Source organism: Lepisma saccharinum, chromosome 9 (genome assembly GCF_977018435.1).
Source record: "Lepisma saccharinum chromosome 9, izLepSacc3.1, whole genome shotgun sequence".
Classification (NCBI taxonomy): Eukaryota; Metazoa; Arthropoda; class Insecta; order Zygentoma; family Lepismatidae; genus Lepisma; species Lepisma saccharinum.
In genome coordinates this window covers 36,154,493-36,174,601 of record NC_139237.1, presented here as the reverse complement: position 1 = coordinate 36,174,601, position 20,109 = coordinate 36,154,493, and the positions used below count along the sequence as shown (strand labels likewise).

General features: G+C 36.3%; 1 protein-coding gene across 2 annotated transcripts in view; it reads left to right on the top strand.

The window, feature by feature from the left end:
• The window catches only part of LOC145992001 (uncharacterized), a 54,576-nt gene extending 35,336 nt beyond the window's left edge, over positions 1-19,240 (top strand). For both annotated transcript variants that reach the window (XM_083128007.1, XM_083128008.1), the window contains exons 8-11: positions 943-1,067; positions 6,395-6,570; positions 14,883-15,021; positions 17,747-19,240. In XM_083128007.1, coding sequence (XP_082984133.1) covers positions 943-1,067; positions 6,395-6,570; positions 14,883-15,021; positions 17,747-17,967 — 661 coding nt within the window. In that variant the 3' untranslated portion in view covers positions 17,968-19,240. The remainder of the gene's footprint in view (positions 1-942; positions 1,068-6,394; positions 6,571-14,882; positions 15,022-17,746) is intronic.
• Positions 19,241-20,109: the final 869 nt, after the last annotated feature.

The window sequence follows — 20,109 nt, the reverse complement described above, 5'->3', positions numbered from 1 at the left end:
ATTTTTACTGAAAGTTCTACATGTAGAGGCAGTGTCTCCTACTTTGTGCTTATAGTAATATGCTAACACTATATACAGAAGACTTGTGATTAACCGAAGCTCCGAGTTAACCAAGGGAGTGGTTGGAAAACGTCACGCTTCATAACGCACCACCTGTTTGTTTACTAGTAAGTTGGAGTCAGTCACCGTCCACGCTGTACGTTACATTGTTAAGGTGGTGTTAAATCTGTGTAGGCCTATTCTAAGCGAGTAATGTAGTAGAGTGGCAAACGGGAAGGGTGTGCGTTTCATCATTTACGACCTATTAGCACATTATCTCCATATTATCCGAGTTTTTCCCTATCCGAGGTAGTCTCGGTCCCAATTAGCTCAGATAATCGCGAGCCTACTGTTGTGATATTTACAGATTGGTCATAATTTCATTTCAGATTAATAAAAACATGTAAATTCTATTCAAGAAGCACTACACTTTTTTCTTTGATGTTCTTTCTACACTTCGCAAGGTGATTTTTACAAGACATATCACAGATATGTACTGTAAAGTCAAGAGTATACAAGTAATGTTAGGCAGGAATGATGAAAAGAGAAAGGAAAATTTAGCAATGTGGGCTTGTTATTGATAGAATACCAAAATCTTAAGGATCATTCAGAATTAAGAGAGATGCAACAAGTGGCATAGGAGATTTCACAGCAAAGTGAGACAAACAAAATAGAATCATATTTTAGTTCTACTTGTGCATCATGTAACTGAGTAAACTTATATTTGAGAGAATGAAGAATCCCATAGCAAATTAATATAATGGGAATAAAGTACTTACATATTTCGAAAAAGTGATATTATCAAAGTTCAATTACTTTTTAGTGTCCACTTCTACTTCCCCATGGCAGTTTGGTGGCTAAGTATTCCAGTATATTAAAATGAGTAATTTAATTTTGTTCCAGGTACTGTGATCCGAAGTATGACTTCCCCAACCAAGTTGAAACAGTACAGTACACAGTTAATCTTGCAGAGGAGCAGTTTCAGAAAGAACCGAAAACATTGATTGTGTGTGGAACGTACTTAATAGGTAGGTTTCAACTGTTCTTGGAAGTTCTTTCCTCAATTAAACTGACATGAAAGAAGCAGGTGACAAATTTATGAATTTGCTTATGTAAACTACTGAAGAATGCTCACTGAATTTGCCATTGTTCGTCTTGTAATTATATGGTTTTGCCAAAACTGTTCAAATGGTTGGCAAGAAGACTAAGGTTCTAGTGCATGATATCCATAGGAAAATCCACTGTCACGTAAACGTATCTTATTTAATTAAACCACGACTTACACCTTGTGCTAATTTATAATAATAAATATACTGTCTTTTATTTTACATTTTATCTTACATTTTACAGCGCAACATTTTAGTCTTTTATATTAAGGATGAACTAATATGATTTTTTTATGAAAACCAATAAAGTACCATTGTAAAATGGCTACTTTATTTGCCATAAATTGTAATGTGCTTCATGTCCATGTTAGAGTAATATATACTTTTGGTTAAGTGTAATCTGGCACATTGATTTTTGACAGAAACAAAAGTATTTCTGAATATGTTTCAACATTTATCTCATATATATCACAATTTGTATTTATCTTTCAATTTGTATTTATAAAATCTCACTGGCCCCTGTGGCAGAGTGGTTAGCACATCGAACTATGATGTTAGGGGTCCCAGGTTCGAATCCTGGCCTGGGCATGGATGTTTCTGACTGTCCATTCATCAATATCATCATATCATCCTTCATTCCCATCTTAGCAAATTACCCAAAAGTGGCACGAAAAGCGAAGTAAAATAAAGCAAATCAAATCAAATTATTAAATCTCGCTTCAGATTATAATTTTTTTGAAAGATAGAGAAGATTTTATATTAGTGAAAGTGTTGTAATATTCTTAATTATTTTGAATTAGTACAAGAAGAAAATCATAGCCCAAGAACTATATACAGAGATATTTTTTTTTAGGCAGAGTTGAAATTAATATACTGTACCTCCTAATAATTAAAGTTAAAGGAAGAAGAAGACAATGGCATTTTTTTTAAAAAAATATCTGTGACTGCCACAATAAACCAAAGAAAATGAAAAAATGTAGTATATAGCAGTGGTACATTTCTACAACCATGCAAAGTTACGCTGAAAATAGCAGTGGCATATTCTGAAAATTTGACCAAGTTTACCTCAACAATTTTTATTTTTTGTATTTATTTATTTATTAATTATTTAAAGTAGAAATACCAATGCAAGCATGTAAATAAAATGAAAACAGAAATCCAAGAACTTCAAATTTTCCGACAGTTTCTATATATATGAAACCAGGTAACGGGAGAATATCCCATTGGAAAGTTGAATAGTAGGTTGACACATCTTGGGGAAAAGGGCTTCCCTGATATCATAGTGGTAATGTTGTTACGTTGTAATTAAGGGTCCCGGGTTCAATACCTGGTGGAAGCACATGGCACAGTGGTTCGGATCCCACTTTAAGCTGTAGGTCCAGTCCTGATTAGCCTATATGTGCATAAAGTGTACTTAAAACAACAAATAAATCAATTCTTGCTGTAAAAATAATAAAAATGTATAAGGGCAGCAGTGTTGCCAGCTTGTTGGCCCTGTGAGTGCTGGATGGACCAAATTTGCAGGGAAGCATGACAAAGGACAACTCTTTGAGGTCATGGAATTCCCGACCCCAAATTTTGAGAGAAACTGAACTTATGGAACATTTTTGAAAGTTGTAATTTTCAGGAAATTTAAAAAATTGGACTTATCTCCCTTGGTCCCCGTGGTACTTTTAATTGTCATATGTTGTGAACATGTCCTTTTCTTTTCATTATTACATGTACAGCAAAAAGCAGTGGTTGAAGAGTTATAACCCATTTTATAAGATCTATCACATAATACTCTGAAATCAAAGACATTTTCAATTTGTGCTTGTTAATAACTGTAACAATGCGCATGTTTTGTAATTCAAACAAGTAATACCTTCATGAACAAAATATACAGATCTGTAGTTTTCAATAAATGGCACTTTATTTGCTGCCACGTGGAGGTGGTAAACATAGCTACCAGCCATCCTGAGAAGGTTAAGTGAACTTTTCTTCTGTTTGCACACTGCTTTGCTGATGTTGCTGCCAAGATTCCTAGTTTATTCTGTTGAAATCATGACAGCACAACTGTGTATGATGGACAAGGGCATAGTGAATTATTTGCAGAATGCTCCACATGAAATTTCACAGTGTGGCGGTGATGGAAAAATTGCTCCTTGACATCTCAATAAGTGATGTGGTGCAGTAAAAGATCCTAACTGCTCTGCAAAGCTGCCTGCAAGTAAACAAATGGTCACTTGGAGGTGGGGTCAGTTCCACTACATTTCTTTTGAATCAAAGACTCTATGTTTATTTTCTTTATTTGTTACCCTTGGCTACCAGCAGCCTGAATTGAGTGATTATTGTCCTCGGATCCACATTCAGTGCAAACACATCGCAAGTTGTGTTTTTCCTTTTTCAGGGTGGATCACAATGCAAGTCGAGGAAAGACTGCTCACTTGAGAGGGAAAAGGGGATGAATATGGAGTTGGCTGAGACATAGAAAACATGACACTTTCGTGGGAATTTTAGACAGCCGAACCAAATGAAATTCACTGCTGACAAATGTGTGGAAGTAGGATAAAGAATGAAAGCTTTGTTGTCAATTTGACCTCCAATATTTTTTCCCCTTTTATTCTGGTGCCAAGAAAGGATGTGTTGCATCTCCTAAGAGAACTTATCTCACCAGTTAATACTGTAACAGAAAATGCTGTAGTAGGTCCATATGAAATCCAACATTAATTCTGCCAGATTAACTCCAGACTTTTACTGGTGCCAGTGTGACTTCTGTCAAGATTCCGCAAGTAATGATATTGTTTTTCTTCCTGCAGGTCTCGGTACAAACGAGTTTCTCAGGAACTAGAATTGTTATGATTTTTTTTGTAAGAGCAAGGACTGTGCACAATAAAAACAAAATATCATTTTTTAAATACTTTTTGGTGAAAACGTTTTCATGTTTTCCTTCCCACAACATGCACCATCATGTGTGTAACAGGTTGCATAACTGTACAGGGTAGATGGTGTTATCTGATAGGAACCTCAGCCTTCTCGAAGTTGACATTTTTTTTTAGCCCTTTGAACTCCGTATTAACAAGGTTTTCCTGTATGTAATGTAGAAGACAATCATGCTGAATGTGATGATGTACAGGTTTCAGTTAATCCTAATATTTTTGCAGCTGGCTGAGTGGCACAACCTTACTTCATCATGAGCAGCCTTGCCCAGATGGTATGCCAAGAGAAGCACCTGAAAAGGCACTGTTGTGAACACTTATAAATTACTTGTGAATGATCAGAGTATTCTGCCATAAATACATCAACGCAAAAGTTCAGCACTAAATCAAACAGAAAATATTACCCATTTTTGATTTAACTCCAGACTTTCATTACTGTTATTTGTGCAATCGTGTTATGATGCATCTTCATATTTTGTTCATGTATTTTAGGTAATGGTAGAAGGATGTTTGTCTGTTGTGAACAATATGGGATGGATTGTCCAACATGTAAAAATAAGATAAAACACTCATGCATTGATATAACTGTTTTACGTTGTCTTTTCTATTTTCTAACATTCTTACATTCTCTAATAGTAAACTCAGTACATCATACTACAAAACTATATAAAGTTTTATGATATATGTCAACATTTCAAAAATAGAACTGCACTCTTTCTTCATAAGTTCATTGAAAGTTTGCAGTAAAAATTACTGCTAGAGTGTCAGTAATATTAATGTTAATTAAACCCCTTAATTGGGTAATTTTAAAAATTACAACTCCTTGTCACTCCCCAAAAGATATATGGCTCTTTTTGTTGCTTATACCCAGCTTGGAAAAACACAAGAATTGACAGTGCAAGAAACCAGGGGTCCTAAGTTTGAATCCCAGCCGGGGCATGGGTGTGCTTTGTGAGTGCCCCTTCATCAATTTCATCATATCATCATTCATCCTTTATTGTTGCAATTAGCCAAAAGTGGCAGAAAAGTGACAGTCTATCAAGAAAAATTCTTATGACTTCTGAATTGGCAAACATCTCGTCTCCAACCATATATTGTATACTATATAAGGGGTAGAAAAAATTTAATTATTTATGGCACCAGTCACCTTTTCTCAGGAGTCAGCTTTGCTTTCTTTTTGGCAAATATGGTCTTAAGAAATCCATGAATCCAACTAGGATAAAGCTACACATTTTGAAATATGATCTTCAAGTATTTGATTTATTAATCAATACAAGAACTGATTGAAAGTAATTAATTCTTGTGCCAGAGTGCAAGGCTCAACTGGTAACATCATGAATAACTATGCAATACATTCTAATATATGGCCAACTCCACCATATCACCATAGGTTTTAAAATTTGGCTAGCAACAGTGAAACATTTTATGATGGCATGTTTATTATTATGATTTAATGATACACTTGATACAGAAAACACACAATCATTAAAAAACAAATAATGTACTTTCATGGACGTCCGCAGGATTTTTTCCAGGGAGGGGCAAGGAAGGTATTTTTTTTCCAGGGGGGCAAACAACACATTTTCTCCAAAAATAGTGTTGTTCCCTAAAAAGCATTGCTTAAATTTGAATTTATGATGTTCATGCAATAATTAACACATATTATTGTGGCTAAAATGAAATTATATGTGTGAAATACCTAATTTTTGGTTGACTTTCATTTTCCAGGGGGCATGCCCCCCCCCCCCCCCTTGCCGAATTCCGGATGCCCATGTGTACTTGTTATTTTAAAGATAGGTAATGGAAATTTCCATAAGCGAACTCGAATATTTACAAATATATTTTTTTTAACACTGGATTTGAAAATTCAGGCACCAGGTGAAAATTTTCAGGTACCATGGCAACCAGGCACCCTCTATTTTTATACCCCTATACTATATTATATACAAGTTCAGTGTCTAAATCTCATGGTGATTATGGCAAGTTAAATACTCTGGAGATTCCGAAGAGTGACTTCTCATGGCGGTAATGTGAACTGACTCAATAGTGAAAGAAGCACATCCGTAGCTCATCGTATGCAGAAGATTTGAGCCAGAAAATATTGAGAATCCATTGAACTCACTGCAACAAGTGGGCTGCAACATATACAAGGAAAATATTTTTCCATATCTACTGTAAAAGAAATATTACTTTTAGCCTTCTCTTTCTGGAAATTTCAGTTTGTAAACCTGGAATTGTACACGTACTTGAATTTTATCTCGGTCTTAGAATGGCCACATTTTTTATAATGTACCAATATGTGTGTATTTACTGTATTTTCCATTGTTGCAGGGAAAGAGAAGGTGTTTCTTGCTGTGGCTAATGCTCTAAATAGCAAGATATGGGCAAACGCTCGAAAAAGAAAAATCTTCAAATGTCTTGAAAACCAGGATCTATTGGACAGACTAACAACGCACCCCTTGGAGGCTAAAGTGCATGTTCTTTCTATGATGGATTTACAGATGGAGGTGAGCCACATATTTAAAATAAATTAATTAATTAATTACCAAGTTCCAAGAAGAACGCATGGTAATTTTGCTCTGAAACTGCATAGCAAGAAAGTTATTACTCATTAAACTGTAAGTACTTCATGATGTCACATGTGATGAACATGATTGGATCTCTGGTTCAAACTAGGGATGGCTAAAAGTATCTGGAATCCAGAATCCAGATTCCGGAAAACTTAAAATCCGGATTGAGAAATTTTACTATCTGAATTTTGTAGGAAATCCAAATTTCGGATAAAATCAGGATTTCTTTTTGTCCACACAAGCACTAACCATTATCTTTGTAAGCTACCACTTTGTTAGAGCAATTTGAATCGAGATAGTTGTGAATACTCTCTTGTGCTTATGATTAATATTTTGAAGAGTTCGGCACAACATAGCCCTTTGTCTGGCGATTACGCAAGCTCTTGTGAGACGATGGAAGGGTAGTCTCGACTCTCGATATAGTACGAGGTGGAAAGTTGGGGGCTGCCAAAAATCCACCTCCCTCGAGTGAGAATGTTATCCTGTGCTGCCTTGCATTCCCGATAGTAAAAAAAAATGGATTTGGCCATTTCTAATTACGAGTCTCTGATCAGCTGCCACCTTCCTTCAGGAAGAGAACAGGAAAGAATTAAAACCAAAACTTTAAACTGTAGATCAAAGTATGTGTCAAGATTTGTAATATTAATATGGATAATATTAATTTTCAAAGAATTTTAGGAGAATATGTAGATAATAATATAACATTTTTTTTCCACCATATAAGAAGTACTTTATGTCCAGAAATTAAATGTGTGATGGTTGTGATCAATTCTGGAACTAACATTCGGCAATGAGAAATTTTGGTAGCATGTAACATCGAGAATTTGCATATATGTGAGATATACTAGATGGGAATAATTTCCCCAGAAGAGTTGTTTTCAGTTGTGGACCATCAAAGCATGTTCTAACTTTTAATAAGTCTATTTACAAACTTCAGTTACCATTGTGAAGTAGTAGGGCTTGCTACCTGCTCCAGAGATGCAGTTTCAGTACAAATCAATCATGTAAGCAGATGGAGCAGTGGTAAAGAGCTGGCCTTGTTGTCTGAGGAAGTTTTGTTCAATTCTTCAATTTTTTTTTTTCTCTTCATGGGATATAGTAGAACTTAAATTTTTTCTCAAAGTTAGTAGAGTCAAACCTTAAAGTTAGCCTCTTTATTAAAAGTAATTATCTGCATATAAAATGAAACTACTACTACTATTATTATTATTATTATTATTATTTTCTACTTTCCTAGTGTTTCTAGTATAAACTAAGTAGAAATTCCTGAGAAAGATGCAGGTTTGACCAGGACTTGAACCAAGGTCTCTGGCATACTGTGCCATTTGTTATACCAACTGAGCTACTGAGCCAGCCCTGGTTTCGCATGACTTTTCACTGTTGCTGTTTTACCTGTGTGAAATTGTGTCAGTCAGTGCTATCACAACTCTATGCTTGGATAAACTATAGGCCTCGCACGACAACTTGAGCTCTGGGGAAAGTGGAAATCTGGGGCCATAATGGGTTTTGTCAAGAAAAAGGCAGACTGGTGAAGCAAAATTCCAATGTTGCCACATACAGATGCAAACAATTATCTCGCCACTCAGTTTAGATGTTTGCATAATTCGGCAAAAGGGGGGTTCCACATTGCTAAGCCAGACAAGAAATGTGGGAGAAGTACAAGCCTCGTTTCCAATTATACTCGCTGATCTCCATGGCAGAGTGGTTAGGACAGCGCACTACAATGCCGGAAGTCCAGGATTTGAATTCCAGCTTGTAGATGGTATTTTTTCTACGAGTGTTCATTCAACAATATCATCATCCTCATCTTCGCGATTAGCCAAAAGTGACAGAAAAGCAAAGTAAATAAATTAAGTCAATTAATCCAATTTTGATAAACGGGTTATTAATTCATTGATTAATTTTTTTTATTTAACTTCGCTTTTCTGCTACTTTTGGCTAATTGCGAAGATGATGATGGCTGATGATATGACAAAACTGATGAGGGGACAATCACAAAGAACACCCATGGCCAGGTCGGGATTCGAACCCAGGACCTCTGATGTCAAAGTGCACTGCGCTAACCACTCTGCCATGGAGGCCAGCAAAGGGGGCTATTAGAATGCTTGTAAGAGACTCTTACGTTGGTGGACAATACTGTGCCTACACCTATCAAAGAAGTTGCGAGAAAAAATCAATTTTCGATTTGGGGTCATATTATGGAAATGTTTACGTGATCTTTATTTTCCTTATGAAGAACTGAATCCAATAGGAAGGTTTTGATGGAAATTCCAGATATTATTGTAGTGCACACCAATTTCTTGAGAGATATTGATGACTGACTAAACACAGGAAGAGCTGTGTACTATTTAGACGAAACATACATAAATGAACGTCACACGGTGCCAAAACGTGGTAATGTGACAAAGACGTTATAGGGTCTCTACCACGAAGCGGAAAAGTAGGGGTCTTCTAATGGCAACCATAGCGCAGTTTCCTGTGGCCTTAAGCAAGTTAAATATTTGAGGCCTTTATTGAAAAAAAATATATATCGAGAATACCATAACGTATTTATGCATTGATGATGTCACAGGGATGGACAGACGTTTTAACCCAATAACTTCTATTACAAAAAGGAGAGAGAGAAGGAAATGGGGATAAGAGGAGCTCGCAGCATTGCGTACAAAGCAAATATGGCTGTAATACATTAGAAGATTGATATACTTTTTTGTCAATTAAAACAACATAGTGTGTATATACAGCTTTGCTAAGAAATGCTCTTGGTTATAAGGCATTCTGGTAACATTTATTGGGAATAGCAAGAAGGTAGTGTGGTTGCAAACACTGCTTTTGAAGGGTGGAGAATCATTATGAGGGTTGTCACTGGCTCTGGGTCATCTCTAATACTTTCTCCCCAGAGCTCAAGTTGTGGCACGAGACCTATAGGCATTGTCGACGACATCATCCTGTTGCAGTAGCACTAATAACACTAATCTTGTAAAAAGTGAATAATGTTCCATTCACTACTACATATAAGATTTAGAAAAATCTAGTAGCCATCCATTGAAAAACATAAAAATTGACACAGCATGTTTTTTATATGTATACAAAATGCTGGAAAATATAATTTAAAATTTTGTTAATAAACTCAAACCAATATTGAGGTATAAAAATGTAGAAACTGAAGAACCATGCAATTTGTGTTTGGTCTTCAAGTAGCTTTAAACCGAGACTTTTGTTTCTACTCCTTAAATATGTGAAGATATTCCAACATTTAAGAGTCATACTCTATGATGAGAAATGTAAATTTGTTTCCAAAAATATATAAATATACTTCAAAAATATTTCCTACACTATCTCTATAGTTTTGTACAAGGTTAAGTCAAAAAGTAAAGGCAATTTTCACATAACATCTTTATTTCCACACAAGAAGAAGAACTACACATATCGCTTTTCCACATATGCCCCCTACACAGCAATGCACTTTTTGTATCGTGCAATTAGCTTTTGTATCCCATCCGCAAAGAAGGTTTTTGATTGCTCATGAAGCCACGTCTGCACTGCCAGCAGGACATCGTCATCTGACCGGAACCGACGACCATGCATCGCCTCCTTCAAAGGGCCAAACATGTGGTAATCCGATGGCAGCAGATCAGGTCTATACGGAGGATGGGGAAGCAACTCAAAGCCAAGCCTGTGCACAGTGTCTACTGTTGCCCTTGCTGTATGAGGCATGCTGTTCCTTAATGGTGCATTCGTGGAGTGGTGCGTCCATAACTGTGACCTTTTTCTCCACAACATTCGACTGAATGGGGCAGTGATTGATACTTCTACTTCCATGTCACTCCAAGTATACACGTGGTGACATCAGACACACCCAGTCTTCATTTATTCCTGCGAAAACACAAAATTGCCTTAGTTTTTGATTTACCCTCGTATATGTAAGAAAAGTTACACTTGCAGATTCACCAGTCACCTGGAGCCTCTCTGCCACACTTGGAAATCCTTTTGGCATTCACTATTTAGACAAAACTTCCAGAAAAGGCAATATACAAATATGACTCAAATAAATTGACATTGGAATCGTATGGTTAAGCCACAGATTTGATCTTATATTTTTTCATTTTTTGTTTACAATGCCACCATCAACCAAGCATTTAGTTTCTGGACATTCGTACACTTCAGTAATCAGCACTAACTGTATAGATTCCTGAATTCTCTGTTGAAATCAACTTGCAGTTGATGAATTTTCCAGCTTGAGCAGTTCATATCATGCATAACAAATAGAAGATATTTCTGTATGTTGTTTGCATCCAATGCAACATTTTTTGGCACAAAAAGGAAGGAAGGCATTTCAATATTGCACTTCTGAAGTTTAAAGAAGCATAATTTAACAGTAGTGGGGAATATAACAGAATAGAGATGAAACAGCCATCTTTTCTGGAATGCATATTTTTAAAATTAAGATACGCAGGTAAAGTTTCAATTAATTATTTATTTGAATCTTAACAGATTCTGTAAAAATTATTTATTTGTGCAAGAGACTGTAATGTTACTTTAGGTACTATTTATGGAAAAATTTTTGTAAAAAAGTATTCTGCTAGGTTTATTTTGTAGCATGAGTTTATAATATAAGGTTGCCACCAGGTTTAACTGCAGAATAGCCACCTTGGTGGCCAAGCACAGTGAGTGGTCAGTTCATGATCTTGGTACCAAAGGCTCCATGATTGAGTTCTGACCTCAGCTTGGATGTAATCATGCTCATGATCATAATTAATGATGAAAGTCAGAAAACATTAAAAAATGACTGTGAAATAGCTAAAACAGTGCAACTTCAGTTATATAAATGGAACCCAATTTTACATTTTGCATTATACAGTATGTCCGTAAAGTCATGGTGGGGTTTCAGAGTCCTATAATATCTAAACGAAACAAAAACAAAAGATGATTATTACACTGTATTGAAGAATAACTCAATGAGTTTCTGTACATGTTTAGTGAAGTTTGATGTGGCTTCCGTTTGTTGCCCTACACACATCTAATCAAAATTCCATTTCTTGCCACACATGACTCAGAATATCAGGTGTAACAGACTGGAAAGCTTCTCTGATTCTCTCTTTCAAATTATGAATGTCGTTGACAGGATCACGATACACACATTGTTTGATGTAGCCCAAGAAATAAAAATCTAAAGTCTTCAGGTCTGGCGATCGTGGTGGCCATGCCTTTCATCCACCTCTTCCTATCCACCGCTGTGGAAATGTCTTATCCAGAAACTCACGAACAATTTCACTGTAGTGTGGAGGAGCACTATCTTGTTGAAAGATTACATCTTCACCTCCATTTTGAATTTGTGGCACTGCATATGATTCCAACATGTCAGAGGTAGTTGTTTGATGTCACTAAGCTTCGCAAAGAAAAATGGGTCTGTAACTTTATTATGTGTGAGGTCACACCAGACGTAACATTCATGCTCCATGTAAGCATGAGGTTGTTCATTAGCCCATATTCTGATGTGATGTCGATGAACATGACCACACACATGGAATGTTGCCTCATCACTAAACACAATCTTCTATAAGAACAGATCATCATTGTCCATTTCACCAAGCATCTGCACAGCAAAATCAAATCATTTGGATTTATCGGTTGGGTGGATTTCATGTAACAACTGCAGTGTGTAACCTGTAAAACGGTGACGTTTCTTCAAAACTTTGTTGTCTTCTTCAGACCTAGATTTCGAGCACAGACACGCACCGATTTCTTGGGGCTCCTTAGGTAGCTCTCCCGTACAGCTTCAACAGACCCGTCAGTAATCAATGGCCTCCTGGAACGTTTTGTATCCAATAAACTGCACGTTTCCTTAAGCCACGCAATGTTATTTTCATGTGGTGCCTCTTCATTTTACACACAATGATATTCACGACGAACACATAGCAATCAAGCTAAAGGATGCATTGAACTTTCCTCTGCACCGTCCACATCTTCACTGATGGAATGGCGTGGGCGTGATTCGCTTCACTGTCACGTGATTACCTGCACGTGCATCGTAAGTCTTCGCTTCGCTACGCTTCCAAAACTCTTTGAGTTACTCTTCAATGCATTGTAAAAATCATTCTTTGTTTTTGTTTCATTTAGATATTATACGAGGGCCGCACTGAAAGTTTCGGGAAAATGACATAAAGAAGAAGAAGAATGAAAGTACATCAATTTTTTATTGCTTTTCAAAATATTCACCCTTTACAGCAATGCATTGTTTCATGCAATGGAACCAATTGTTGAAACAGTTATGCCAGTCTGAAGTTGGTACCTGCGAGACATGCATTTCATATACTTCGATAGCCTCTTCGGGAGTGAAAAATCGCTGACCACGGAACTTGTTCTTGATTGTTGGGAACAAAAAAAAAATCACATGGGGCTAAGTCAGGTGAATAAGCTGGATGAGTCATGAGTTCAACTTGTTCATGATCCAGAAAGTTCCTTGTGTCAGATGCTGTGTGCGAGCTGACATTGTCCTGATGCAGAATGATTCGACGATTGGGGTTTGAAGTTCTGAGCACGTGGAGTACTTGTGGCAGGCAAATTGTGGTATACCATTCTGCATTGACTGTTCTACGATTCTCTAGTGCAACAGTCGCAATCTGACCTGATTTACTGAAAAAAGAGGCAACCATTTTTTTCGACACACTGTGAGCACGAACAATTTTTGTTGGTTTAGGCTTATCCTGGAACACTCACAGCAGATTGTCGCTTTGTTTCAGGTTCATAAGAGTAAATCCATGATTCATCGCCTGTGACGATGTTAAACACAAGATTTGATGATCCCGACTTGAACCGTTTGATCATAGCGTTACACCACTTCACACGGTGTGTGCTTTTGTTAAATAGTGTGGGATCCAAGGGGCACAAAGCTTTTTCACACCTAAATGATTGTGCAAAATTGTTTGTATTTGACTCATGTCAATACCTAAGGAACCCTGAATTTCGCGATAAGTCACGTGTCGATCACTGTTGATTAGTTCACGAACTGCATCAATGTTTTCTGGCACAATGGCTGTGGATGGGCAGCCTTCAAGAATTTCATCACTAAGGCTAACCCGGACACATCTGAATTCTTGAAACCAGTGATAAATTGTCGTCTTTGATGGGGTATCTTCGTGAAAAGTTTCGATCATTCGCGTAACACACTGTTGCTGTGTTAAACCTTGCCGGAAATCATAATAAATCATGTCACATAAATTCTGTCTTGTTAATTCCATTTTTTTTACAAACACCTCACTTCAAACTTCTATCCTGAAACAAAAAAGAATCCGTGTTACATCAGTCCTTGTATTTACAGTCGACAAATATCACAGTTTATAAATATAACAAAATCTAACAGATTGCATAGTTGCCAGTACCTGATTCCTGAAACTTTCAGTGCGGCCCTTGTAGGACTCTGAAACCCCACCATGTCTTTATGGACATTCTGTACATTCAGCCTTCATGGTCCCATTAAAACATAATGTTATAAAATTTTCTCATTCTTTATTTTTTCATCTTGGTTCCCTGAAAAACAAAGTCAATATTTTACTTATTTTTATGGAGCCCATGGATTAAGAACTGAGCTGCCATTGTACATACAAGTACGACTTGCTACCTGTTTAGTTTATCAGTGAATCTCCAGGTAATTCCTATAAGAGTAATAATTTCATACTGGCATGGATAGAGTAGGTGCCAAGGCTCATAAAGAATCTAATAACCAAGATTACTATTAATTCAAAATTGAGTTCTGTAATCGGAGCTCAGTCAAGATTTACTGTTACTTCTAACTGAAGCCTTGCAAGATCAAAATCTCATTAAACATAGAGAAATCAGTGGAACCTTGATTAGTTGTTTTTCCAGGGGAACGTGGCTATAGAACTTAATTTAAGTATGTAAGGGTTAGTTCCTTCCTTGTAACTCTTTACCTTTTTGAGAGAATCAAACAGGTGGTGTATGAAACTGGAAGCACCTGCCATCTACCAGGGGAAAACCAAAATGCTAAGTTGTGTTGACAAAATGTGTTCCTCTGACATGGAACAAGTTTCTTATTCCTGGACTATGAATATTGAAAATGGACAGCTGCAACTTTGTCCACCTACAGTCAGTTCATAGACATCGTGGGCTTCTGTGGTACTGCAAAGCCTGATTAGATTAGTCGTGCTTCCATAATTTTGTCAACTTTCATGATCGAAATTGATCACTGGTAAATTATAGGGAAGTAAGAACATGTAATTTCTTCTTTTCAGAATTTAAGGAGCTACTTGTCGAAGTTCAAGGGAACCTTCACCCACATTCTGGCTCTGAAACCTACAGGCTGGGAACTGCGTCGTGGGAAGGATCTTCTCAGCATCAAGCCTTATGTCAATGGGAACATTCAGTTATATGGTTAGTAATCAAGAGGATTATTGTAATTAGTATGTATAGTGTGGTTAAAAGGAACTGTTGATTTTAAGCATAATTTCTTTCCAGTTAATTTCAGGTGAGTTTGGAATCAACCATTTTTTTAAATTTCTAAAGCATTTTTAAAGTTTTATTTTGGCATTGGCCTATGAGCTATCCATAAGTTATATACACTCCTCCTCCTACATTGGGTACAACAAGTTTGGAATAGTATTATGTTAGGCAATAGGTGGTAGGCACAGTGGCATATGTCACGAAAAGACGAGAACGTCCACCAAACAGATAATGTGTTGTTGCATTCCAAGGCTGTGTTTATCACCTATTGTCTAACGCAGTGGTTCCCTAAGTGTGCACCGTGGCACCATGTGACAGCCAATATGTTCAGTGAAATGATATGATTGTTCCAAAAATGTTCTTATTTAGTACTTTTTACACACAAAAGGTTTCTGAATTTGATAAATGTGTTTATTTTTTAACTTCAGGCAAGCAACGTAACATCACTAACTGAGCATTGCAAGTGTTAGATAGGCCTACATTCTGACTTGGGTGCAATGAAACGAAAACGTTTAGGAACCCCTGGTCTAATGCAACAATATTCCAAACTTTTTGTGAGGAGTGTATATACACTAGGGATGGGACGATATGAAATTTTTGCCGATACCGATAAAGTACCGATATAAAATTTACCAATACCGATAACCGATATTCTACCGATCCGATATAAATTTAGAAATGGTCCTGGAAGAACCTGAAAGGTTCATTGACCTCCTTAAAAATGTGTGTTTCAAAGTGACTGCAGTGCAAGAGAAATTGCATATTTAGAAATTTTCTTTTTAAAAAAGTAGGGCATGGAGATTATCCATAATAATTACAACAAAAATGGCAGAATTTTGCACTAAACTATCAGATATTTATCGATATATCGGATCGGTAAAATAATCGGTAATTTTACCGATAAACCGATACACCGATATGCCCATATCGGCCGATACCGATAGAGTACCGATTAATCGGTCCCATCCCTAAGTTTATTTATTTTTTTTTGTTTCGATTTCGTATTTTTTTAAAATACTATATTTTCACCTATTATAGTTGATAAATATAACAATTATTTTATGAGTTGGATTTTTAAAAAATGTAGATAAGGCAAATGGCTCATTGTATCCTAATTTATATAAGTCTTACGATACTATCATGTGAAGTTGCATGAGGTTGACATCGGAAGTTGATATATCAGGTGGTCCATTGACCTTTGGGGATGCCTGGGATACATGTATGCATTCTGACTGTGTATTGCACTCTGGACAGCTGGGATATGCATCTTCTCAGCACCATGTGACAGCAATTAATGTGCTATTTCTTATCATCATGTTGTCATATTTAAACATTTTGTGATGTACAATATTTTCAAATATTGCAATGAGTGTTACCACGGACCGAGAAATGAACAATATTTTCTGTGCACAGTTATCAGCAAGCATTACAGAGAAAGTACGTAAGTGGATGCTAAAAAATCTCAGTTGTTTTGAAGACAGTTAGTTTTGTTTAAGCATGGGGTCCAAATTGACCCCATGGTACTGCTCATGGGTTAAATGAGTCCGAAAATTTGTACTGAAGAAGTGAAGAATTCCTCTAGAAAACCTCAGAATTTAGTCATAGAAATTCCGCAATGCACTTCCACATGTTTTATCATGGCACACTGTAGTGGGTGTTGCACCATTTGATTTCATAAGAAGCATATAGTGGGAATTTCTTCTTGGTGATATGGTTTCTGACACCTTAATGTGCTGTAAACCTTATGCAGTGCCCTTTATCATCTGTGGAGCAGTAGCTAGAATGGCGGGAAGTGGGATCACGTCTACCGGCATTTAAACCCACAGCTGTACACTGACCTTGGCACTGTACGCATCAGTGCTTCAGTATTCAGATAAGTGGTGTCCAATTTACTTGTGCTTGTGAAGTGTTGAGCTGTTAACAAGTGTTTTAGATTGTTTTGTTTTAGTTTACGTATTACTGGTGATTTTCAGCAGTCTAATAATGCCATGCTATCCGTACAATTTGAAACAAAGCATTTTTATGTATGACTCTTATGTCATTACAAATTCTTGCAAGGAAGTTAGAATACGTTTTGCAGCAGAATTCTCAGATGTTCCTGTTTGGATACTTGTGAACAAGTTTAGGTAATCAGGGTCTGATCTTGATAAGAAGCAAAGGATAAAATGGCATGTGCCTAATGAGGAGAAATGTTGAAGTACGATCAAAAATCTCTCAGGCACCTTGCACAAGAAACAGACATTTTCATGACATCTACGTGGCAAACTACCAAGCTTTTAAACCTGAAGCCATACATTAGAAGAATTGGAAGAAAATATCAGGAGAAGAAATTGAAGCAATTTTTGAAAATTTCCTATAAATATGCTGTAAATATGTGGATGCAGGAGGACATCATTTCCAACACCTCTTGTAACAAGGTACATGCTCATTTTAATTGTAACTGTCAATGTAATTGTATGAGATTATTTCATTACATAGCTAGCGGTTCCAGTTATGCATCCAGTTTGTCGAAGATGCTATCCCACTTCTTGCCTTGCTAGTGCCACCATAAAAGGCACTGTATTTCATTGCTGGCCCCGTATAAAGTAAACGGTTCAGACAGCTTAAGTTCTGATACTATCTTTGCTCACAGCTGCTTGTGCTCTCTTTGTTACAGGTGTACCATACAGTGAGCATTCAAGTTTCTACGAACTGAAGCGTTTTATCAAATACTTAAGACCAAAAGATGTGATACCTACTGTGATACAATGGAACCAGGGAAAGCAAATGGCTGTGCACAGATACATCAGGGGATTTCTTGAAGACAATGAAGAAGAAACAACAAGCACTAGACAATCCTCCAGTATTCAAAGAAAAATATCAGATTGGTTTAGCTGAAGAGCTTATGCAATAAGTGATTAATTTTGAATGCATACAGAACTATTTTATGATAATGTAAATAGAAATGGAATACACATTATTATATATGTACATAGAATATTTTATATTGCTTCGTCATATAATTAGGGATATTTTATATTTTGAGTACATTCCTTCCTAATACTTCAGCTTTTAGTTTGTGTATGTGATCCTGGTACACAATAACTTTCTCAAAAATTTAATTTTATTTATGTGTAATCCAACAAGACCATTTGTGAAACTTAAAAAATTGTTGCAGAAAAGAATATCTTTGCATGTGTGTGTGTGTGTGAAGGAGAGAGTACACATCTGCTTGCATGTTTAATAACTAATATTAATACTCAAGAAAAATCTTGCTACATTGTGTTTAAGATTATGGCTGATTTATATTTTCAAACTTGTGTTAGCGAATCACTAATTATACACAAAAAGGTACAGAACAACCTGTGATGCAGTCTTACTTCCATATCTTTCCATTCTTATATATGGACCTTCATATTTGTATACACTGTGGTGGACTTCTCGGAAGAGATTTGGGTGGTAAAACTTATGCAAGTACTTCCAGATGAAGCTGATTCACAGTTTCAAGAAGAAAAACATGCCTAATGTAAGTCTCTTCCTTACATGTAATAGTGCTTATTGATATATCTGCTCAAATAATGGAAACTGTTGAGTGGGTTTTGTCTGGAACAGGATTAAAGCATGCAAAGAATTTTACAAAATATGTGAAGTGTGATAGCAAAGAACTTTACTTATTTTATGAATGTTTGCCACATAAAAATCCTGTAGTTCAGTTGAAGAAATGTTTTCTTTTAGACATATATTTCATTTTTTTTGCAAAAAATTGTTGCCAAACTTTTGATTTATTTGTGAATGTTTGAATTTGATTAGAATATGTAAATCTCTTAATATTTAATTTAATTTCTCGGATTGATGCAACAATGCAAGATATTATGTAGAGAGCTTTTGCACTGAGAAAAGTGTCAATCTTGTATGAATTATATATTTTCTGTGTCAAATTATTTCATATTTTATAATGTATCAGGAAAGCATTGTATTGCTCAGGCAAGTTATATTTATTACAATTCAAGATTTATTTCTTCTATTTGCCTACAGCATGTACAGATAACTTTATTAACTGTTAAGATTATTTTCAAATTAGCAGTAATCTATCTTTACTACTGTAATAAAAATATCTAAAGCTAAACATAATATTCAAAGAAATAATTACTGGTTTTCTTCTTTTGTATCTTTGCTTAATACAGTCAACTCTCAATTCAACGACCTTTCACAGTTCCCGGGAAAGGGGTCGTTATTGGAATTTGCACCAATTTTCAGCTTAAAGGGAGCTGAAACGGACAGAAAGATGCCTAGGAGATGGTAACACCATTTATCCTGGTAGTTATACAACCTGTTATGCACAGGATGCATGTTGTGAGAAGGAAAATAGAACATGAAAAAGTTTTCACAAACGAGAATTTAAAATAATGTTACTTTGTTTCAATTGTGCACAGTCGTTGCTTTTCCAGGAAATTCTTACAATTCTAGTTCATGAGATACCCGTTTGCACTGAGACCAATGGAAAGGAAAACAATCTCTCGCTTATTGCAAGCGAAATTCGAAGAATCTTGACACCAGTCAGACTGGTGCCAGCAAAAGTCGGGAGATAATCGGGCAGAATGAATGTTGGATTTTATACAGGTTCACTGGAACATTGTCAAGATTAACTGGTAAGATTAGATCTCTCGGGAGAAACAACACAACCTCTCTAGGTACCGGACAAAAAAAATAAAGGCAGGACTGTAATTTTCGTTCTGGTTCATCTGTGTAAAATACTTCGTAAAAAAAGTAATTTTTCTTTGCTTCAACCAACTTCATTCACCCCCCTCCCACATTCCAGGGAGCAGTCCAAACTCCTTCCTTGACTTGCATTGTAATCCAATGTGAAAAAGGAAACGCGCAACTTGCGATCTGTTTTCACCCAATGCATATTCTAGGACACTTGCGATCTGTTTTCACCCAATGCATATTCTAGGACACGTCATTAAACAGCGTGGCACTCGATAATCATTCGGGTTTGGAATTGAATTTCACTTTAAACTGTAATTTAGTCCCGATTAG